This window comes from Schistosoma haematobium, chromosome ZW, assembly GCF_000699445.3.
Source record: "Schistosoma haematobium chromosome ZW, whole genome shotgun sequence".
Taxonomy (NCBI): domain Eukaryota; kingdom Metazoa; phylum Platyhelminthes; class Trematoda; order Strigeidida; family Schistosomatidae; genus Schistosoma; species Schistosoma haematobium.
The window spans coordinates 48,251,769-48,265,589 of NC_067195.1; the positions used below are offsets into that span (position 1 = coordinate 48,251,769).

The 13,821-nt window shown below is 41.2% G+C and overlaps 1 protein-coding gene across 1 annotated transcript; it reads left to right on the forward strand.

The window, feature by feature from the left end:
• Positions 1 to 50: 50 nt before the first annotated feature.
• Positions 51 to 8,101, forward strand: MS3_00001180 (uncharacterized protein). The gene is made up of 2 exons (XM_051208669.1): positions 51 to 5,190; positions 5,237 to 8,101. Exon 1 carries the CDS (start codon positions 1,900 to 1,902, stop codon positions 4,081 to 4,083), a length of 2,184 nt encoding a protein of 727 aa, XP_051071680.1. The 5' UTR covers positions 51 to 1,899; the 3' UTR covers positions 4,084 to 5,190; positions 5,237 to 8,101.
• Positions 8,102 to 13,821: the final 5,720 nt, after the last annotated feature.

Consider the following 13,821-nt stretch of genomic DNA (forward strand, 5'->3'; position numbering starts at 1 on the left):
ATATTGATTCAGTCATTAACGCCATCCATGAATTTAATTTTGATGGTGTAGCAGGTGTAACCTTTGAGTCGTGGTTTAAGAAGTATGAAGATTTGTTTTATATTGATCTTTGCAAACTGGATGATGCTTCAAAAGTCAGAATACTTCTTAGAAAACTTGGGACTATAGAACATGAACGCTATAGCAATTTCATCCTTCCGAAGAATCCAAGAGATTTTTTTTGATGCAACGATTGAAATTTTGTCGCAAATCTTTACTGAACAGTCATCCTTGTTTAATATTCACTATCAATGTCTCAGGATGACAAAAGCAGGTGATGATGACTGGGTTAAGCATGCGGGTTTAGTAAACCGTGAATGTGAGCGCTTCAAACTATCAGCAATGACAGAAGACCAGTTTAAGTGTCTCGTGTTTGTGTGCAGCCTACAATCTCCCGAAGACGCCGATATTAGAACCAGAATTTTGAGTAAAATTGAACAATGTCCGAACATGACACTACAAGAAGTAACCACAGTGTCAGAGATTGGTAAACCTAAAGCATGACACTTCGATGGTCGAAAATAATGGCCAGTTGCCATACGCTCATGCTGTAAGCGGGAAGAACAGTTCTTGCTCAAGAAAGGTATCGCACACAGGCAATCAGCCTTCATCTCCATGTTGGTCTTGTGAGGGTTGACATTATAAAAGGTTCTGCCCATATAAGAAAAATTGTTGTAGCAATTGTCATCGGAAGGGACATAAAGAAAACTGCTACAGAAAAAAACCCATGAACGACATTCTTTGAAGCCCTACTCGAAGAAATACAGATATGGTGCTCCAACCAACAAGATATTGGTATCACATAACACAGCACGAAGTTGCCACCAAAGAAAGTATGTGACCTTGAATATTAATAAACACCGTACCCGCCTTCAGCTGGACACAGCTTCTGATATTACTTTAATCAGCCCAGAAACATGGAAGAACATTGGGAGACCCACAGTTTTCCCAACAACACAGCTGGCACACAGTGCATCTGAGGGGAAGTTGAATATTGTTGGAGAAGTGCCATGCACTGTTTATAAAGGTACTGTAACAACAAATGCAACATTGTATCTTACTAAGAAGCCAGCACTAGACTTAATGGGTTTGGACCTTATAGAAACACTTAAACTAGCAGATCATTCTATCAACAGTATCTGCAGACGAGTAAGTACAGACAACACCCCAGAATGGAATCAGAAAAACGCCATGCTACAAAGACACCAAAACGTGTTTAGAGAAGGATTGGGAGAATGTACGAAGGCAAAAGCACTGTTAACTCTAAAGCCTGCAGCTACTCCCGTTTTTCGACCTAGGAGACCCGTACCACATGCTGCTCTACCAGTGGTTGAACAAGAACTAGAACGACTTCAGAAACTAGGTGTCATTGAACCAGTGAATTTCTCAGAATGGGCCGCACCGATAGTAGTAGTAAAGAAGACTAATGGTAGCGTTCGCCTATGTGCCGATTACTCAACCGGGTCGAATGAAGCCTTAGAAACTCATCAGTATCCATTACCCTTACCTGAAGATCTTTTTGCTAAACTGAACGGAGGTAAGCTTTTTGCAAAGTTGGATTTATCAGAAGCTTATTTACAAATCCCTGTTCCTGACGAGTCTAAAAACCTGCTTACTATAAACACACACAAGGGTCTATTCCGGTATAATCGATTACCCTTCGGAGTCAAGACGGCCCCATCCATATTTCAGCAAATAATGGATACTATGCTACAAGATGTTTCAGGTGCTGCAGCTTACCTAGATGATATAATAATTATGGGAGTAGATAGAGTAGACTTAGAAAAGAAGCTTGACCAGGTGCTGACGCGAATAGCCGAATATGGACTTTGACTTCGTCCAGAGAAATGTGACTTCTGTATGCAAAAAGTACGCTACCTTGGGTTTATAATCGACAAAGATGGAAGAAGACCAGATCCGGAGAATACCCAGGCAGTGAAAACTATGCCCAGACCGACGGATGTCCCCACACTACGATCCTTCTTGGGACTAGTTAGCCATTATGGAGCTTTTATTCCAAACCTTCATCAATTACGTGCCCCCCTGAATAACCTTCTGGTGAAGAATGTAAAATGGAGTTGGTCTGCAACTTGCCAAGCCGCTTTCGATGAAATCAAGAAAGTACTAGTCTCGGAACTGCTGCTCACCCATTACGATCCATCCTTACCCATTGTAGTGGCATCAGACGCTTCAAACTACGGCATTGGAGCAGTTATTTCTCACATCATGCCAGATGGATCCGAGAAAGCGATATCACATGCGGCTAGATCGTTAACGTCAGCAGAACGTAACTATAGTCAGATCGAGAAGGAAGCATTGTCGATTATCTTTGCTGTCAAGAAATTTCACAAGATGTTATTTGGACGTCAGTTCACCCTATTAACTGACCATCAACCATTACTAACCATCTTTGGGTCGAAGAAAGGTATACCTGTATACACCGCAAACAGACTGCAACGTTGGGGAACTACACTCTTGGGTTATGACTTCAAGATCAAGTACCAGCCCACTACTGATTTTGGACAAGCTGACGCTTTATCTAGACTGATTGGTTCACAAGTAAAACAGAAAGAAGACACTTTGGTGGCAGCAATCGAGACGGAAACAGAAGTACATCGAGTTTTGGAAGACGCAGTTGATGGTTTACCGGTTACTTTCAAGGCCATCAAAGAAGCCACGGAAAATGACAAGACTTTAAGAGAGGTTAGTGGTTATCTTCTCACCAAGTGGCCGAACCGTCGTTTTCAAGGAGAAATGCTACAATATTTTCGCCGACGGGACTCACTTATGACGGTCGACTCATGTATTATGTTTGGTGACAGAATTATTGTTCCAAAAGCATTACGCTACAAGGTTCTGAAACAATTCCACAGCGGTCATCCTGGTATCAATAAGATGAAAGCATTGGCTCGAAGCTACTCATACTGGCCTACGATGGATCAAGATATCGAAAACAGATGCCGCAATTGTTCATCGTGCCTACAAGCAGCCAAACGTCCAAGCAAGTGTGAACCGCAACATTGGGAAAAGCCGAATATTCCCTGGGAGAGGCTGCATACAGATTTCGCCGGTCCAATACGAGGAAGAATGTATCTGATCATAGTAGACGCGCTCACAAAATGGCCACAAATCTACGCCATGGTGAATTGCACAGCCAGTGAAACAATCAGCAAATTATCCGACCTGTTTGGCTGCTTTGGAGTTCCGCAGACGTTAGTGACCGATAACGGCTCACAATTCACTGCAGAATCATTCAAGCACTTCTGCAACGTTAATGGCATTGTGCACATACGATCTCCCCCGTATCACCCTCAATCGAATGGCCAGGCAGAGCGCTTCGTGGATACATTGAAAAGAACACTTCTGAAAGGGGGAGGAGAAGGGACAACCGGGCAGGTGATCGCAAAATTTTTAACATCCTACAGATCAACTCCGAACCCGAATGTTCCAGACGGCAAATCTCCCGCGGAAGCCATGTTTGGAAGGCGCATTCGAACCATCTTCGATGCCATGTTGCCATTCAAATTAGTGGATGAGCACAGTCACGGTCCAAGTATCCGAAACTTCAGTGTTGGCGACAAAGTTTACATTAAATCCTACATCGGGAAGAACCGATGGGAGCCGGGCGAAGTTGTGCAAAAACTGGGAAGAGTACTGTACAGAGTTCGAGGAGCTTTTGGGACATGTATACGTTACACAAATCAAATCATTAAGGACAAAAGAACGGTGCAGACTAAAAGTAACCGGCCGATTTTCCCGTTAGATTTAATCTTAGACGCACGAATGCCACAAACGCTCAGGAACATTGAAAAGATGCCTTGGACAAGGAAAACGACAAGAACAATGGGACGTCGTCGCAACCCAGTTATCAAACTACAAGTAGATCCCAGAAACAAATCTTATTCCGGGAAGGTGTTGGGTCGGCTTCCGGAGAACTTCAACGGAGCCTCCAGAGGCCCAAAAAGGAGCCGAAGGGCCCTAGCCAATCAGAGTATGATGGAACGTTCGAGAATTCCAGCATGGCGTGCTACCATTGGTCGGTAGCATAATATGACGTTAACGGATTGGCTGAAATATGATGTTGATTTAACAGACGCCAACATCTATAAATACCCTTGATTTTCTGTACTAGAATGAACCTTGGGATAAAGTGTTTTCTCCCATACTAGTGTCTTCTCTCTGGAGTTCAAGTCGCTGTGTAGCTTTAGTCTGCGGGTTACGGGAATAGCTTAGGAATCGTATATAGCGTTCAACCTACACGAATTATCACTGCGTAATTTCGAGGGGTATAGAGAGAAGTGCCACCGGTCAATAGCTTGAAGGTTGGCTGAGTCAGCCTCCTCTAAAAACTGATGTGATGTGATCCAGATTCCGAATTTCCGGTAATGTACCACGGCTTAGTGAGTGTGGGAACAGCACTCTAAGCGGTGTTTTCAAGATTGAAGCTGATTCCTCCAGTATAGCTGAATGAACCATATATGGACCAGGAGAAGGGCCTTGTTCTAGATGCTGCAGCTTCCGGTTCACCAATGAAAGTCCCGTAGAGTTGTAGGTGAAGATTTTATCGATATGGTTAGTGTGAGTCGGTTGAAGTGTTCAAGAGTACTGTTTAGCCAGAAGGTAAGCGGCCTCACTGTCGTTCTTAGTCGGGATATTAGGACCTAGCAGTTGGAGAACCCCAGTTTTGGAATGTCGAGAAGAAAGACACTATATGCTGGCGAGTACTGTAAAAAATTAGTCTAGGCGTTTGACCCACACTCCACGAACTATATGGGAAACCACTTTTTAATGGAACGAAGAAGAGGTTGACCGTTTTAAAACTAGCTTTCCGCATAGCACGCTTCCCGAATCTGATGTAACCTCGGTGACCTCTTACCGTTAACTGAAAATATCCAGTTTTCATTCCAGATTGGAATATTTGTTCACCCGTAAGAATAGAAGCTGTGTCTTCGCTTACTGATAAACAACCACAATTACAAATCTGACATAATCATCTCATGTTAAAGCACTGTATAATATGTTTGGCAATCTCTATCAACTGCTATCTTCCTAATTGCTTCAGCTGCAACATACACATACTAATTCACTTGTAAACACAGGACTTATAAAGAAGTTACAGGATCTCGAATTTGTTTGCCAGGACAGTTCAAGGTAAGGTTGCAAGTTTGAGTATCATTGATGTTCAATTCTCTTATAGCCCCTACTCACTATTTTTCGGTTTGGAAATTTACGCTGCGTGTGTTTCCAACTTAGGTTGCTTCAAATTTAATATTTTTTTAATATCCATAACAATAAGGTTGAAAAGGGCTCCATCGAAAGATCCCACCGCCAAATGAAAAGCTCGCTGATGTTTACGGCTGATGTGGTAAAAGCGAATGACGCCTTGCCACTTACCCCTCCCTGAGATTCATTCCAGCATCAAAGATGTCGGCTGCACATTAGCTGGGCTAATCTACTTCACAACTCTGGTCTTACCATGGCAACTGGTCAACCTTGGTGATAAAATACAGATCGATCCAGCACGTTTTTTAAGTTGTTTATTGCAGATCATCGGCCATATTAAAATAACGCCAACATGTGAAAATAGTCGCTAGGCACAGTTGGATATACATTCACAAACGTGCAATTTCATTTTTGTCGTTGTCAATGCAGTTAGGAGACCACTGAATTAACTGTATGAAGGAACTTACTGAGTCATTAAACGATCAGCAAAATATTCCACCATTTATAAAAACGGAAAGAGGATAGTTATCTTTATAAACAGAGCAAAACCTGCTTTCTCAAACGACCAACATGAGCAGGCAAATATTATTTTAGACAAACAACCTCAATCGCTCATTACATCTGGTTAGGGGAACAACCAAATAATATTCATACATTCTCAAAACGTCCGGACGGGCAATTAGTAAACCTGCACATTATGTACATTTTGCGCATCAACATCAATTAAAGATGATAACTGAAAAAAATCGACTCTCTTGGTTAGTTTTATACCAGTGTGACCTCCAGACAATCTGGGTGGAGATATGTGGAGAAATTTGACACAAATCCATTTTGTAACATTTGCTATCATTGAAATTTTTTGCATAGTCTCATGTACTTTTTATGATTCATTGTATACATCCATATTTACCAACTGTCCCTAGGCTTTTTGCAATATCTATAAGTATTTTGGTATAATTACATCTGTTCTGCCACATGTTTCACTGATAACGGCTGTGTCAATAACCATCGGTGTACTTATTACTTTTAATACGGACACAACAAGACATGTAAGCATGGGAATCCCAGTCTGATTTAAACACCGATGAAGCTACCAATTGTTGCATGTGCCTCAGCTGCTATTGACAGCAAGGAGGGAAAATGGCAACAGAATCGGAAGCACAAACCTCGAACGAAACTCCCAATTTTTATTCAAAATCCCAGTGTCGGATCATAGATTACTAGAAAGCAGGGAAGTCTTTGACAGCAAACGCAGTGGCGAGGACTGAACAGTACTTAGAATTGATAACATTCTAGCAAGAAAGTCCTTCACGTATAGGGGTTAGAATCAGGTGAAACGTAATCTCCGTCTCTGAGAGCAATCTTAGACTTAGCACACGTTACGGGAGAAAATTACTGACGAATCCAAGATCATTGGTCAAACGGTCCTCTCCAGTTACGGTCACGCACGACAAATCGCGGGCCATGAGAGATGCCGTTGGAACCCCCCAGGTACTCGCCTGTGATCGGAGGTGGTGGCCCGGATGGAGCTCATAGTAGCGGTACGCAACAATGCCATAGGTTTTAACGGGACCTAGGACTCCGTAGACGCCCAACTTCCAGATAGGCATGCTGGATTCCGCAAGGATCGATCGTGTACTGACCGAATCTCAACACTACGGATCATTGTGGAACAATTAATTGAATGGAATTCTCCACTCTACATCAACTCCATTGACTACGAGAAAGCATTCGATAGCATGGACAGGACAACGCTATGGAGGCTTCCTTAATAATATGGTGTGCCTGAGAAGATAGTCAACAACATACGGAATTCTCACGATGGATTAAACTTCGAAACTGTGTATGGAGGACAACTGACATACTCGTTCGAAGTAATGACCGGTATCAGGCAAGGTTACTTACTCCCACTCTTTCTCTTTCTCATAGCGATTGGCGAGATCATGAAACCGTCAACATCTTAGGGCGGGGAGCATGGGATACACTGTATAGCTAAGATTCAGCTGGACGATGTAGACTTTGCAGATGATCTGGCTCGTCTATTGCACACGCAACAATCAGTACAGGAGATGACCAGGGTAGCAGCAGGCCTCAACATACACAAAGGGCAAAGCAAGATTCGCCGATACAACACAGCATGCACCTATCCGATCACACTTAACAGAAAAGCTCTGGAAGATGTAAAAATCTTTACATATCTGGGCAGCATCATTGACGAACATGGTGGACCTGATGCAGACGTGAAGGCGTAGATAGGCAAAGTATGAGCAGTACGTCTACAAATGAAGCACATCTAGAACTAAAAATATCTGTCAACCAACACCAAGGTCAGAATTTTCAATACAAGTGTCAAAACAGTTCTACTGTATGAGGCGCAAACTTGAAGAACTCCGAAAGCCATCATCCAGAAGATACAAGTGTTTATTAACAGTTGTCTGCGAAAACTACTTCGGATTCGTTGGTCAAACAATATCAGCAACAATCTACCGTGGAAGAGAACAAACCAGATCATACTGGACGAGGAAATCAGGAAGAAGAGCTGGAAGTGGATAGGACACACATTGAGGAAAGCACCAAACTGCATCACAAGACAAACCTTCATTTGGAATCCTCTATACCGAAGGAAAAGAGGAGCACCAAAGAACACATTACGCTAAGAAATGAAAGCAGACATGAGAAGAATGAACAACAATTGTGTAGATGTAGAGGAGAAGGTTCAGAGAATGAATAACCAAGTTTTTAAAAAGTTGGATTAATTTTGACTTTTTTATTTATTCTCTGAAGAAGTGGCCTGTACTAGGTCACGAAACGTCAAAAATACTATTTCGCTAATCATTGGGATATTATAAATATATCATTTCTTTGTTTATAGTGCTTTAGTGTATTTATTTCGAAATGAAGAAAAAATAAGCTAAGAAAGTATGACTTTCAGGTATTTGGTTGTATTTGCACTAGTTGTATTTTGCTATTTAACAACTGACCATACTGGTGTAGTGATGATAACCATGCGATAGTCTGGTATCATTGTTTTGTGTTATTGGTCACTTCACGTTCTATTAATAGAATAAACGAGACTAGTAGTGAACAGAGCAAGTGAATGATTACTTAGGCTATAGTGTTGTGAAATTTACTTAGATGTTTGCGGTTAACTCTTAACTTGTTGTAACTGCTAAGAAACTTGAAAATAGCTGTCTAAACCAGACAGTGTCACAATCTTGCCACCTATTCACTTATATGCTTTTCAGCAACTGATTGAAGTGTCATGAACCCATCGTACATATTTGGATTTGAGTAGATAACATCATAGGAAAACACGTATGATATAGGTACATATAAATAACAGTAATTGTATTTGTAAACTATCATAAAACTTATGACAATTATTTTCACGACCATGTGATAAAGTCGGGAATAATATACGCATCAAATACTTGGTTATTTCTTTGTTATTGAACATAACAGATAGATCGACAATTTTTGGAAATCCTAATCCTAAGTGCTAAATACCTAAAGACAAAGCTCAGCTTATTGGGTTTGTAGTTATCTTCGATAAAAACATGCAACTGTATTCCAAAGAACCGGACTGTTGTAATTTTGTAGAAGTAGTTTTGTCATCCTAATCATGGTGAATATGCCACAGGTATTTTGAGTTTGACAAAGCTTTAACCAGTAACACCTTCTAGTATGAATCGTACCCACCAAGTGAAATCAAAATACAGAAGTTAGGAGGTTCAAAGATATATTTGATATGCTATCAATATATCGAGGATCGACTGATCAAATCTGGCCAGCGATTGCAGGGGTTGTCGAGCACGCGTTGCCACCCGTGACCCGGTGCGGATGCATGACCGAGCTCCTTCAGTTGGGTGAGTCTACTAAAACTAATGTGGTCAGCATACAATATCGAAAACTTACAAAGCTATTCACTTTGGGGATTTATTTACCGCTACAGATCACTTCCCCCTAGTGAGGCAGTGATGACCCTAAAACGCGGTCAGCCAGAAGTTTAAACCCAACGAGTTTGTGATTGTTAAACACTCTCCTGATAGCTTGCTATGCTTAGCAGCGTCTGGTCTTCATTCCTTACTATAAGGGACCATGAAGTACAATATGGCGAAAAAATAATGTACAATGGAAATTTTGGCTCCTCATAAACCTCATTGTCCTTTTTATAGTCTTTTTCAGCCGTCCTGGAAAAGAAAAAAAGAAAATGTAAGTGCATATCGAGACAAACTCGTACGCGCTTTAAGACACGAATTGGGCGAAAAAAGAAAATAAACTCATGTACATGTGAAAGCCTGAAAGCGATTTTTACAAAATGTTTTTTGTTTGTTTGTTTGAAAAAATTGTTTAATATACATAATAATAAATATGAGCATATGAAAATTGATTTTTTCCATATTGTATATATAATGCCATGGGAAATAGAGATGAAGCAAAATGTTAACATGTGTTTTAGGAAGTCTAGTGAGTCAGTTCCGATTTGGCATTTCTGAATGTTTACAGTAATGCCATGGTTTTGTAGTCGGTCGAAAACAAGATCCAGATGCTTGAGATGAGATTCTCTGTCCGGACTTGCTATTAGACAGTCGTCAACATACGCATGTACGAAGTTGAGACCTCGAAAAACATCGTCTATGAACTTTTGGAAGGATTGTATAGCGTTTCTTAGACCGAAAGGCATTCGCGAAAATTCGTAGTGTCCAAGGGGAGTTATGATAGCTGTTTTCGGAATGTCGTCAGTAGCCATAGGGATTTGGTTATATGCTTTAACCAAGTCGATTTTTGCGGAGACAGTTGTGCCTTTCAAGTTGGCTATCAAATCGTGAATGTGAGGCAACGAGTATCTATCGGGAATGGTTTTCACATTCAATTGCCGATAGTCACCAGTTGGACGCCAATCGTCGCTGTCCTTTTTAGGGACCATGTGCAACGGGGATGCCCCTGGGCTGTTTGACGGTTTTATGGTACCCAAGTCTGTCATGTGGTTAAATTCGTTTTTGGCCAACCTTAGCTTTTCGGGAGCCATTCGGCGTGCTTTCGGTAATACAGGCGGTCCTGTAGCACAGCTTGCACCTGCTGAGGTAGTTTGAATAAGAAAAGTTGTTTGAACAGGCCATCATCGAACGTTCTTTGGACGATAACCGCTTTCATCCTTTGCAAAATGTCTGTCACAGAACAGTGTTGCAGGTCGATGTTATTAAGGAGTTGGTCTAACCTTTGTCTATCGGTTAGGTCTCCGCGTTTAAGGATAGATCGTTCCAGTGTTTCGTATGGTTCAGGAACATCACTAGTAAGCGTACTAGGTGTAGCGTACCTGTTGAATTCGCGCGGTAGTGCCTTAACTACTGCGAGGAATTGTGCATGTGTGTCGTTCATGCCGTGCCCGTAGTAGTCGGCTTCTACGTAGCAGAACCAGGCTTCGATGCTGTCTGGCCAGAAGGGCAGTAGCTGGGACGAAGGTGTGGACATAGTCTTTAAATTAAGTACCTTGGCTGTCTGTTCAGTCATGGTGAAATATCAAGTACGAGAATGAAGGAGAAAAAAAGATCCCAAACTCGAAAAAATATCACAATATATAAAAAATTAAAATAAAGCAATAATATAAAAAATTCCAAAAAGGAACAGACTCACAGTTTACAATTTGGTGTACCAGATCACGTTGGGCTCACCAATGTAGATCACCAACTTGGATGATATATGTCGAATGATCGGATACTTTCTCGAGTTAAACGGAAGTGGCGTGACGAACCAGCTAACGTCGAAGTCACACCTCGTGGTCAGCACCTTACGTGGACTACCCCATTGACGTATAAATGTACCATAGATGCCTTGAAGACTGTACAACACAAAGGACGTTATTACAGAAATATATTAGTTAAAGTAGATACACGCGAAAGTAAGACCACTGCAGCATGGGCCAGTCCATGGCGTACGATTAACTGATGCGCGTTGGTTGTCTTTGACCTTGACGACGATCGATGATTTGTTCAATAATCAGTGACCCAGCTGCAGGATGATTTGGCTAGGGCTCAGTTGAATTTCACTGGCCCTACAACGGCAACATGACATAGTAGGAAGAAACCGAAGGATGGAGACCCGATGTAACTGCCATCATGGAGCAAGACGTCGAATGATCAAAAACAGCCAGAAAGTCGTCCTTTATCTACAATACTCGCCTTCACAGTAGACCAGTGGACGCATACATAAGAGACGGGGGAGTGTAATGTGTGTATTGGAAATTGAAGGTCGAAAGCAGATACGCATTACAACGATAAACTGGAAACGCTGACACTTTACAGAGAACATAAAACCCGGGCTCAGTTCTGGAAATTCTCTTAGACAGTCTCGATATAGGAAGTTCTGTAAGTTAGAAGACTGTAGAACGAGAAAAGAATCCTGTACGAATATTATTACAGAAAAGCAGGAGACCGGATTTCCACCAGATTAGCCCGAAAGGCAGGGCATACAGCGTTCCTAAGTGATCTATCAATGATGATATTATAGCCACTGCTTCTTACAAATGACTAATCATATTTTCGCTTTTTGTCTGTATCAATTAACAAATTAGTCACGTTTCACGAGGATCACACCGTCAGTTAGTTTTCGCTTCTTATGCATTGAGAAAAATGGTAGTTATAAGATTTTTCTAATGGGGATAGATGATATGAACAGAGAAATAAAGAAGCCATAACAAGCAGCAGATGCTACTTTTTGGGACACTATTCCACTTAATCCAAAGTTTGTAAAGTACTAACACTTGGGTTTGCCCCCAGGTTACTCAGGAAACCATAAGATTTCGTTTGATGTGTGATTCACTGCCATATCTTTTTCTGATCCAAACCTACTGTACTTCAAATGAAACCTCTTAAAATGTAATTTTCTACTTCAATGACCAGTTTAGACAGGTTTGTATTCATAGTTTTTTGTGTGTAGTGGTCATGTTAGCCTCTATTTATTCACGTAGCTTCTTACACTAATCTGATTTAAGTATTGGTAATCGTGGACCAGGATTAAATCGAGTAGTTTCCTAGTTGACTTATCTTCACTTTCTCGCTTGTCAACCAATTACGTGACATAGTAATTTCCGTTTCAGTGCCCGAGGCCATTAGTCTTGGCTCAGACTCACGTATTTCTAGTCTTGAGATTAAACTGGCTGTCCTGTTATGTCAAGACCCTAATCTAAATCGAGACAAGTTCTCTCATATATATTATTAAGCAGACAGATTAAGATCCTCACAGTGCTCAGTGAGAATTTTCATCACATCGGAATATCTAGTTGAAAACATCTATCAGAAGACTACTGCTCACACGGGGTTCGACAATCATATTATGGATGGATTATCCCGCTCTTTTCGTCTCTGACACACCCATATCTAGAATCTAGGAAACTTTTGTCGTCCCAAGTCAACTTCTTTGAACACATATATATTAGAGGCGATAACTTTACTGAAGCTCGGTTCTTCAGCCTTACTGAAGATTTGGGGTTATTCGGAAATGTGAAGTTGGCAATTTGGTGGAAAAACAGTCAGACAACATCACGATCAGTTTGCATATTCACAAACGGAGAATTCCTAATTTACTACCTCTAACTAACGACCGCACTAGAACCAAGTGATCAACCCGTCATAATCTTGAATTTTATCATTGGGAGTGAGCCAAAACACCCTACTAATAACAGGCGGTGGAATTTTGAACGGTTGGATATCTTAAATATACAGGGAAATCTACAAAAGGCGGACTGAGAAATTGACATTTAACTTGACGTGAACGCTCATTGAAATTTATTACTTCACACAATCTTACGTGCTACAAACCAGCCTAAACCTCACATAGCCCCCAAAAATTACGAGCAAAGTAAGGTCATAAGAAATTTCACTCTTTGAATGAAGAGACGCAAAAAGAACCACTTTGCTGATTACAAATGAAATGGTGACAACGGCACGTAGAGGCAGCCAAATAAGCAAGTAGCCATTGCACAAATGTGATAAAAGAAGATGGGATTCAGTATCAGATAACGCTAATCGACAACTTTATCTGCAATGCGAAAAGCTCGTTCTGTTATGCAACATACCTTTGACTAGCCAAAATTGGAGTTTCCCAGATGTTAGGTCATAATGGCCCAAATAGTAATGAGGCTGATGCTGTCAACCTTCTGACAGAATATTTTTCTCAAATAATCCAACCTTCACATGCAAATTGCATTGATGAGAACTCCACGGGACTCTCATAAGTGAACCCAAGCTCTGACTTGATGTATTAGAAACCGTAACATCTACACTAGGACCATTCTTTTGGCCTGGATAAGTTTCATGCTGCTACGCTGAGAGGAGCTGCTGTAAGCTGGGCAACACTATCTAGTGTGGTATTACCGCACTGGCTAAGCCATACTGTACTCCCAGAAAGTTAGAAGCTGATGCACATTATACCGATTTTCAGAAACCTTCAAGCTGCTGCCCGGTAGCACTCCTCTCAATACCCTCAAAAACTATGATGTCCTTGATATTTGGAGGTCTACGTAACTGTTCATTATACATAAATTTCTCTTCACCCTAACAA

Excerpts from the sequence above, each read along its gene's own strand:
- MS3_00001180 (XM_051208669.1), top strand. The coding sequence starts at position 1,900 with ATGCAAAAAGTACGCTACCTTGGGTTTATAATCGACAAAGATGGAAGA.